The sequence below is a fragment of the Egretta garzetta genome, unplaced genomic scaffold (assembly GCF_000687185.1).
Source record: "Egretta garzetta isolate BGI_Z169 unplaced genomic scaffold, ASM68718v1 scaffold130, whole genome shotgun sequence".
Taxonomy (NCBI): Eukaryota; Metazoa; Chordata; class Aves; order Pelecaniformes; family Ardeidae; genus Egretta; species Egretta garzetta.
The window spans coordinates 1,774,401-1,783,291 of NW_009258284.1; the positions used below are offsets into that span (position 1 = coordinate 1,774,401).

The 8,891-nt window shown below is 39.1% G+C and overlaps 1 protein-coding gene and 1 long non-coding RNA gene across 5 annotated transcripts in view; one reads left to right on the plus strand and one right to left on the minus strand.

Annotated features, from left to right (window-relative positions):
• The first annotated feature begins 6 nt into the window (after positions 1-6).
• On the plus strand, positions 7-4,571 carry LOC118452071. Its single transcript, XR_004841716.1, has 2 exons — positions 7-289; positions 2,636-4,571. It is a non-coding gene; the product is annotated as an uncharacterized LOC118452071 (long non-coding RNA).
• A 60-nt stretch (positions 4,572-4,631) lies between these two features.
• DPY30 (dpy-30 histone methyltransferase complex regulatory subunit) overlaps positions 4,632-8,891 on the minus strand; it is a 6,335-nt gene continuing 2,075 nt past the window's right edge. The window contains exons 4-5 of one of the 4 annotated variants that reach the window (XM_035892393.1): positions 8,283-8,425; positions 4,632-5,703 (exon numbers count right to left, since the gene is read on the minus strand). In XM_035892393.1, coding sequence (XP_035748286.1) covers positions 5,688-5,703; positions 8,283-8,425 — 159 coding nt within the window. In that variant the 3' untranslated portion in view covers positions 4,632-5,687. Of the gene's footprint in view, positions 5,704-5,835; positions 7,658-8,282; positions 8,426-8,891 lie in introns of those variants that run through there. The other 3 variants (XM_009637198.2, XM_035892379.1, XM_035892387.1) reach the window with 3 other exon arrangements.

The window sequence follows — 8,891 nt, forward strand, 5'->3', positions numbered from 1 at the left end:
CCTGCTGTTTCCACTAGCAAGGGTGACAGTAGGATTTTTTTTTTTTCTTTGTTCCCTATCACAGGTGGAATTAATACCACTGAGCAGCATTTAGTGATTTGTGGATTCCTCTTTTTAAACTTATAACTATCACCTCCTGATCATGGATTGTTTCTTTGTTTAAGGGCTGATGACACGCTTCCTCAGTACCATATAACGTAAATGAAAGAGGGAGAAATGGAAAAGCAGGCAGCTCTTCAGTTAAATAGAAGATGGTGGTGCTGGGCTTCCTGGTGCTCAGGACACAGAGGTATGGTAGTGTTTTAGCCACAGGCTGAGAAACTGAGCTCAGCTTTCAGTGAATGCTGTGAAGCATAGGTTTAAGTTGTGAGATCCTCCTGCTTTGTCTGTAATTCTTCTGAGCACTGTTTGTATGGGGAGAAGTAACAGGAGCACTTACCTGTTCGGAGCTATTTCAGTCATTTTTCCCAGAGGTGCAGGGGAGGGTTGACACGACACAATGCATGGACAATCCCCCAAGCCAGCATAGCCTTGAAGCACAGACCACTGCTACACATGTATGTCTGCTGCCAGTTTGTTCCTTACTGGAAGAAAAGCTTGAGGGCAGATTGTGGCAAGAGTGACTGGCCAGTCTGTATGCCCTTAGCGTGCAGGGTTTTCCTTGTGTAACATCCCGTGCCCCGCTTGGGTAGCCCATGTCTTCAGCTGGCCCAGCTTTCAAGGTCTGTTACTTGGTTTTTGCTCTCATTGTCCTCTTGCAGATGGCTTATTTTACCTTCTTTTTTATTGTGCTTTTCACATTGTCCACTTCCTGTCTCCTCCCTTCTAAGGAAGCTGTTCACTGCCACTGTTATTCTAGGTTTTTCTCTTTACAAACTGTCATTCTCCATCCGAGGAACCTGCTGTTCCTAGCAGTCCTTCCTTCTACTGTTAAAAGCAGTACCCCCAAACTTCACAGCCCTTACAAAGGAAGTATCTCCACTTCCTGTGCAATGTAGTAGCATCCGAGATATTATCAATGGGTAATTATCCACCTTGTAAATACTGGAGAAAAAAGGTGGCCATATGCTCTCCAGGAGATACTTCTCAACCATTCAGCAGCCTTTTATCCATTTAGGCTCCTCTCAGAAAACTGGTTTATTATGCACAATTGCAAAGCAAACTTAGAGAAGAGAGATAAAAGCATGTTGGGAAGAAGAGTATGACACGTTCCTAGTCAGTGTTGCACTAGCACTGCTGTAAACTGCCCTGTAGTTATTCACACAGCATTTCCATTTTAAGTCTTCCCTTAAGACTGTATTTGAATAGTGAGCGATAGCAGAAGCGGTGCTGATGATGCTTTTTTAATCATGGTAAAATGCTCCTTTCTGTAACAGCCGGCATTCTGTATTTCTGTGATCTAGGCTATGTAGTCACTCTTAAAATGAATTCTGACTATGAAATAGAATAGGGAACACAAGGCTTGGCTAAGAATAATTTGTTACGTAATTAGAGCAGTGATAAGAATAAATCAAAACCTGTATTCTATCAAGCATGGCAGGCATAGGGATTCTTATGTTTCCTTTCCAACCCACTGGTTTCAGCTGCTTATATCTTTCAGAATTTTTCAGATTTTTCATTTGTTTGAAAGCAGCTGTTTTATTTCTAGAAAGTCTGATGGGGGGAGAGAAGTTCTTTTGATTAGACGGCATTTACAATAGCAACAGCACTTCAGAAGTTAAAATGGATAGCTCAAAGACCTGTACTGATTTTGGAGAAAGTCCTTGATAATTCGGAGATGCAAAAAAAGATCTGGCAAGTCAAACTGTATTTTTGGAGGGTAACAGGCTTCAGAACATGAGGATGTAGAACCCTTTGATCAGAATTGCTTTTAGTGAGAAATCCTTTCTTCTGTCACTGTCCCCTTCAAGGTAAAAAATAATGTTCTTGGTAGAAGCATTTAAAAAGGCAGACTTCAAAATACTGCATATGAGTCATATCTAATGCTTTCACAGTTACTGAATAGTAACTTCTGGATATTGGATCTAAAATAGTCATCTTGGAAGTTGTGCTGTGGTGTTAACCAGGTATTCCGTTTTATTTTCTGCTTCATTTTACTGTCCTTCCGAGCATATACTGACTCGGTTACCTACGGTAGTGTGGAGAAAACTGAAAAATCATTGCTCTAGAATCAAGAGATAATGGCTCTCAGCTACTTAGCAGTGGCCTGTCATGCATCTAAAGTTGCCATTTTCATTTATTTCTTCAAGCTTTTATTCTACATCTATTAATTAATAACTTGTAGCCCCTTACATCTGTTCTCCATTTTATTGATGAGTTCTTCATTTTTATAAACGTAAAATCACTTGGTTTTCAATTTGTACTTCTAAATTATAATACATTTATCTTGAAGCCCTCAGATCTGATTTTCCCTGTGGAAAAGTAGTACTTCTTTCTTTCTGGATTAGATGGGGATAGCAAGCATCTGTCAAGTCTCTTCACAGAATTTTCATTGTTTTGTAGCAGGGAGAGTTTAAAACAAGTAAATACTTTGAAAATTTGGACTTTATTATTCCTTCCCTAGCTTTGAGAAATGGATTATTCGGATATGATCTGATTATTCAGATAGTAACTTGCTATCTTATTCCCATTACAGAGTATTCTCTATGCAGCAGATCCTAACTGGTGGAGCCAATTTAACAGGTAAAGGGATATGGTTGCACTTGTTGACTTGTCATACCCTTGCAAGAATCACGTTTATTTCTTAGAGCTGGTGAGTTCACTGCTGCTAGTAACATTTCAGCTTATTTTCTTGGAGGGAGCTGCCCAGAAAAGCTGCTGTAGTAAATCTTCTAACATCATCACCTTGTGAACATGGCTTTTTAATTCTCTTGAACTAGCCTTAGATGGGAAGACAGCAGCTGGTGACACTGTGTACCAAACGATGGCACCAACAGCTGAGTAGGTGGCAAGCTGCTGGCAAGGACAGCTCACCTTTAAGACTGGTATTCATACTTTGAGATTCTAGGTCGATGCAAGAGCTGTCGGAAGCCCAGTGTGTTTACAAGCTTTGTGCAGCTGCTTGGAGGCTGTTACTGTAAGCTGAGAAATCTGATTGTATTCTGAATTTGGGCATGGTGATATATTACAGGAAAATTGCTCTGTCTAGGGAAGATTAATAGAGGAGCTGCTGCTTTTTGTATGGCCTTGCACAAATTTTCAACATAGAAATTTGGGATCAGCATAGATTTTTTTTTTTCACGTGTAACAATCCTTACAATCTTGCCATGTTGTCACCTGCGGATGAAACCTTCAAATGCCACTTTAGCAATAAAAACAACAGTACTGAGACTTTATGGTGTCTTCACTTAAACATTATTATTCATTCCAGAAAGTCAAAACACTGTTGTTAAAATCCTTTGAGTGTCTTTTTTAAGTGTCAGTGTTTGATGGAGATTGTGTTCACCACAATGCAATAGGATCAGTAATCTCGTTCCACGATTTCTGTATGTTTTCCAAAATGCTTGGGTTTGCAGATCTACAGGTTTCTTTCAAGGTTTTTTGTTGCCCAGTCTTACTGCTCTTGGACTAATTCAATGTTGCCCTCTTAGCATAATAAGAAATATGTAAAATGTTGAGAGCTTTCCTACTAGGTATAAGAGCCAGATCTCGTTCCAACCCCTGCAAGTTGGCAGACAACTGAAAAGTTTTCCTCTTTGAAGGATCTATCTTCTGGCAACTCTTACACCCATGTATCTACACTATTACAGAATAAAAGCTATGTTAAAACAAAAAAATCTTCAGATTACCATAGGAAAGTCATCTATGTGTCTGACAACTAAGGGAAAATATTATCTGTGCAGTGGGCCACCTAATACGCTGTGAATACAGTGTATAGCTTTAAGTCATCACAGGAACAAGTCAAATGAGAATCCTAAGTCTCTTTCTTTTTTTGTGAATTTATACGTAATTACAAAAAAAAAAAAAATGCAGCCTTTAATGCCACCCAGAAAAAACCCTCCAACCCTTGCAGCAAAGAATTTAATTTACAAGGTTTTAACTGCTTGCTATGTTAAAGCAATAGCTAAGGAACACAGAATGAAGATGGGAATGGTAAGATGGCAATATTGAAGTTTATTTAAATAAAAACAAGATTTTGATTAGTTGAGCAACTGGTGGAAGCCAAGTTTACCATTTCTGTGACTGTCAAAACAATTACTGACATTCTCCTGGTCTATTAAAAACTGGACTATGCTTAATCTGGATTCCAGTATCCAGTACTATCAAACTACATTGATTATGCTCCTTGTTACAAGTTTCAGAAAACAAAAATAGGAATTCTGAGGGCTGTGTCTAGTCTCTGTACCCATTGCCAATAACCTAGCGAGCCAGTTCTCCAGCCACAATATTCATATTGAAAGAGCTTTACTAGTATTTTTTCATAGCTTATTGTTTACAGTCTTAATTCTAGCTTTTTCTTCTGATCCCCAGTCTTCTGTTGGAACTTCTTATATTGTACCCTGTGGCCTTTACCTCTACAGAAATTACAGGAAAAATAAACAAGGGATCAGAAAAAGATGTTAAGAATGGGACAAACAAACAACGGAGGTGTTAGTAAACCCAAGGGAAAAAAAAAAGAATCAGAATACTTGGTATTTTGGTTAGGATTGTCTTGAACATTAGGAAAAGGCTGTTCAGCAAGAGGGTAGTCAGTCGCTGGAACTGCTGAATCTAATTTTAACTAAACTCATTTCCTGGTGTTCTGAAGCAAGTTCTCTCCTCTCTACTTAATCAGTACTTCCTCAAAATAAATTCTAACTGCTCTTAATTTGTTTGCTTTCCATTTAGGCATGTTGCATGTGGAGGGTGCTATATAAAATCAAATCAAGTTATATACATTGTCATCCATGTGATTCCCATAATAAATTGTTCCCCTTCGCTTCATGCATTCAGGTGATGCAGCCCCGTGGAATTATTCAGACTTTCATCCAGCAGTGCAGTTTCAGTACTTTATTTTGAAAGTCTCTGAATAGCTAGTTTTAAACAAGTGAACAAATTCGAAGTAAAGTGTTCTTTATTAAATAACTCAAAAGGTAAAGCAAATTGTGCGATTAAGAAAGACATCATGGTTCCAAAGGATTTTTACAGCAGAAAACGAGTTGCGGCAAATGAGCATTTCAGTCTAGCAGCCAAATTGTCCTCATTTTTATGGAGTTAATTTCGGTCCTCAAATTGTGACTTGTTTTTTAAAAGATATGCTGCTAGAAATTCAATGGGATTTGGTGGTCTGTAAAGAAAAGAGCAAATCAAAAGCAATTATTTTTTGTTACATGAAATTGGGTGGCCAAAGAAGTAATCACCTTCCCTTTAAAGCAACACAGCTCCTCCTAAACACTTATAAGCATTGATTTAGGGATGACCAAGTACCTAGAGTTACCCTGTACATTTCCAGTTTGTGTCTGATGAGGAAGTTTTTAATAAGGAGTCTTAGTCACCCTTGGTTCAGTGTTACTCAGTTGCCAGAACAGTTACATACCCTAATTCTAGGGTATAGTCTCTAAGTGTAAATACTGTACATTATTCTAAGCTACGTGGATTTGCCTATCTCTTTAACTCATGCTATATAAAGTGAAAGTTAATCTGTGAGTGCTTTCTTGCTTCATTTTCTTCACATGGTTATTGTGTAGCTTTGTGCATGAGAGCTGTTTTCACAGTTTCTGGCAACTGAAAAGAACACAACGTCAACAAAAACTTCAAGTTTGAGAAGTGCTGTAACTTGCAAGTAGTCAATAATAAACACTTCTGATCACTGGTCTTAATCTGTAAGTGTTCTGGTTTGTTTGGTTTTCTTAAAAAAAAAAAAATCACACTACAATGCATGAATCCTGCTAATCCGTATTCTGGCAGCAGAATAAATGGCAAAGTTACTGATTCCACACAAAAAACCAGAAGAAGCGTGCAGAGATACATCTCTGAACCATCCTTCTGGCTTCTAAGCATGTGCCGGCTTTCTGAGCTAGCACCTTCTGGTCCATGTCCTGGGTGGATTCCTCTACAACTTTGACCAGTTGCCCATTGAGCCCAAATAAAATGTAATGTCCTCAACCTGAGGCCTTTACGCTTTCTCACATTCTTCCAGAAAACAGGGGAATTGGAATTACATACAGTATTAAAAATACAAGAACATACATTCAAATAGTGACACTGTGCTTGTTTTCACCCCTTCAATTTCTAAGTCCTACCATTCCGAATTTATTTTTGATTGAGCCGTGCACTGACATCCACATTTAAGAGATTAAAAATATTTTTTCACAAGGGTAATTGTCAACTCAGAATCTATCATTTTGTCACTAGCATTAGGGTATTTATTACCCTCCTGGGGGCATAATTTTCTGTTTACTTGTATGCAATCTTTGGCTTTTTGTCATAGTTTCAATTTTTCATAGCAGTCTTCCATAGTTTCACATCGAGTTTATGAAGTTCCCATGCAATTATTTACAATCAATTAACTTGAAAAAAACTCAAAAAACTAAGCAGAAAACAAAACAAGAAAACCTCCAACCTATTCTGTAAAACTCGGTATCATCAACAGATTTTGTTAGCCACTTTTTCCAAGTTGTTATAAATGATCCTTTCCAGGATTCTAGCGCTGAGCTCATTTCACCGTGAAAATTCACGATTTACTTCTACTCCGTCTCATGTCTTCCAATCAGTTCCTCATCCATATAAAGGCTTTTCCCTCAATCCCACAGCAAGTCTCTTTAAAAGCTTTTAACGAATGACTCTGCCAGAAACCTTTTGGAAATTTAAACAGACTGTGTCATCTGGATTCCTGTTTACATGTGCTTGCTGACTCCTTCAGTGAACTCCCAGGAGACTTACAAGACCTGACAAAAGTGGTGTTGCCTCCTCCCAAATATGTCATTTATCCACATGCTCACTATCCTGGATGATAATTTCTACTGAATTCCAGGCATAGTCATCAGATGTACTGTGCTGTTCCCTGAACAGCTCTATATTCCTTAGAAAAAAAAAAAAAACCTTAGCATCCATTAGTTACTTTTCAGTTCAATTTTAAGCAGAAGACTGTACAGCCGAACTACCAGCTCTGCTTTCTCACCCCTGAGGTTTTAATACGCTCAACTGAACAGGCAGTTTGACCTTGACCGTTTGATACCGTAAGGTTTTTTCCTCTTTTCCCTAACATCTTCTATCAATGTTCCAATTTCACTCCTGTGATGAGTCCCCATAACGAACAGCTCCTTCCATATTGAAGAAAGGTACGAAACAATAATTAAAAAAACCCCTTTGTCTGCCACACAAGTACCCAGAGTCTAAGTGCGGGGTATCCACCTTAGGCTGTGTTTTACACTCGGTCTGCAGCAGAGCTCCCACAGGTGTCAGCTGAAGATCCGCACGCTGCTCAGGTGTGCCCACGGGGTGTGGGGTGTACCTTCCTAGATGCTCTTTTGCCTAACGAGCTGTCTGTACAATGCAATTCATGTTCACAACTCCTTTTGAGGTTGAGACACTGTTGATGGTTGTTCTGGCTGTAGGTACCGTGATGTGATTACCATCATCCATACCAGCTTTTGATAACGTTATTTTGGCAAAACTGAGGAACAGTTATGTGCAGTATGACTCGCCAATAGCTCAGATATCCAAATTGATTTCAAGCCTTTTGGTGTAAGATGAACAAATGTTTGCTGTTATTGGAGAATACCCTTCTACACTGGCTGAGAAAAAATTCGGGGCACCTTGAGAGCACAATGTTTACTCAAAGGATAAACTATCAGCCTGCTTCTTACTGTGTTGACAGTGCAGGGTCAGCCTTATCCTTTAGAAAGTGTTTTGATCTCCAGCAAAGATGCAAGTCAGGCCCGATTTGTCTGTCTGTCTTTTAAATAGCAAGCAGAACTCTTCATAATTCCACACTACAAAAATTTTGTTCAAAACTAGAACAACTTCTTGCCTTGCTTCTATAAGGTGAATTAGGTGATAAAATTAATAAAAAAATAAATAAATATATTTTTCCTTCCAAAACCTTTGCAGTAGCATGCCTCATCAGGAGGTCACACATTCGATAAACAACTCATCACGCCAAATGCGCCCAAGTGAGGAACGCGTCCTGCACGGTCAATCGTAGTAATTCATAGGTTCATAAGCCTGCTGTAATGACTTTCTTACAACTAGCAAACTAACAAAACTGTGTCTGGTGCGTGAGGTCTGAAAAGGTGACATACCACTCAAGTCTGAGACCTACTTTTTTTCCTAAGAACAGAAGGAACACTGAAGTGTCTTACCTCTCTTTTGCAAGAACAGCAAGTCCCTGTAGCAAGATAGGTACAACCGTCTGATCCAAGTAGGCACGTGTGGGTAACGACTGAAGATCCACCTTCTGCTTTGATGTTTTCTCTGCGTTTATTTTCTCATTTTCTACTATCCTCTGAAGTAGAAAAAAAAACCAAAGTGAATGAACATTGGTAACAGTAGACACAGCTACTTTGAAGTGTGAGTGCAAACAGAGTGCCCATCTCTCTGCAGTCCACTGGCAATAGCTTCTTTACATCTTTTGAGAACATTGAAGTGCGTATTTTTACTTGTGCAAAAACCTAATCCAGAGGAGCCTTCCGTTAAATTCTTGTGTTATTTATTATTATATACAAGCATCCCTGTCCCCTGCTCTCCTCCATCCCCCCGTGCGCACATGAACACGACACGGTAACTTCTATTGCTATTTTTTTTAAAGAAGATAGGGCCAGCTGTGTTAGGACAAGGGGAAATGGTTTTAAACTAGAACAGGGTAGGTTCAGGCTAGAGGTAAGGAAGAAATTTTTTACAATGAGGGTGGTAAAACACTGGAACAGGTTGCCCAGAGAGGCAGTGGAGGCCCCATCCCTGGGAACATTCAA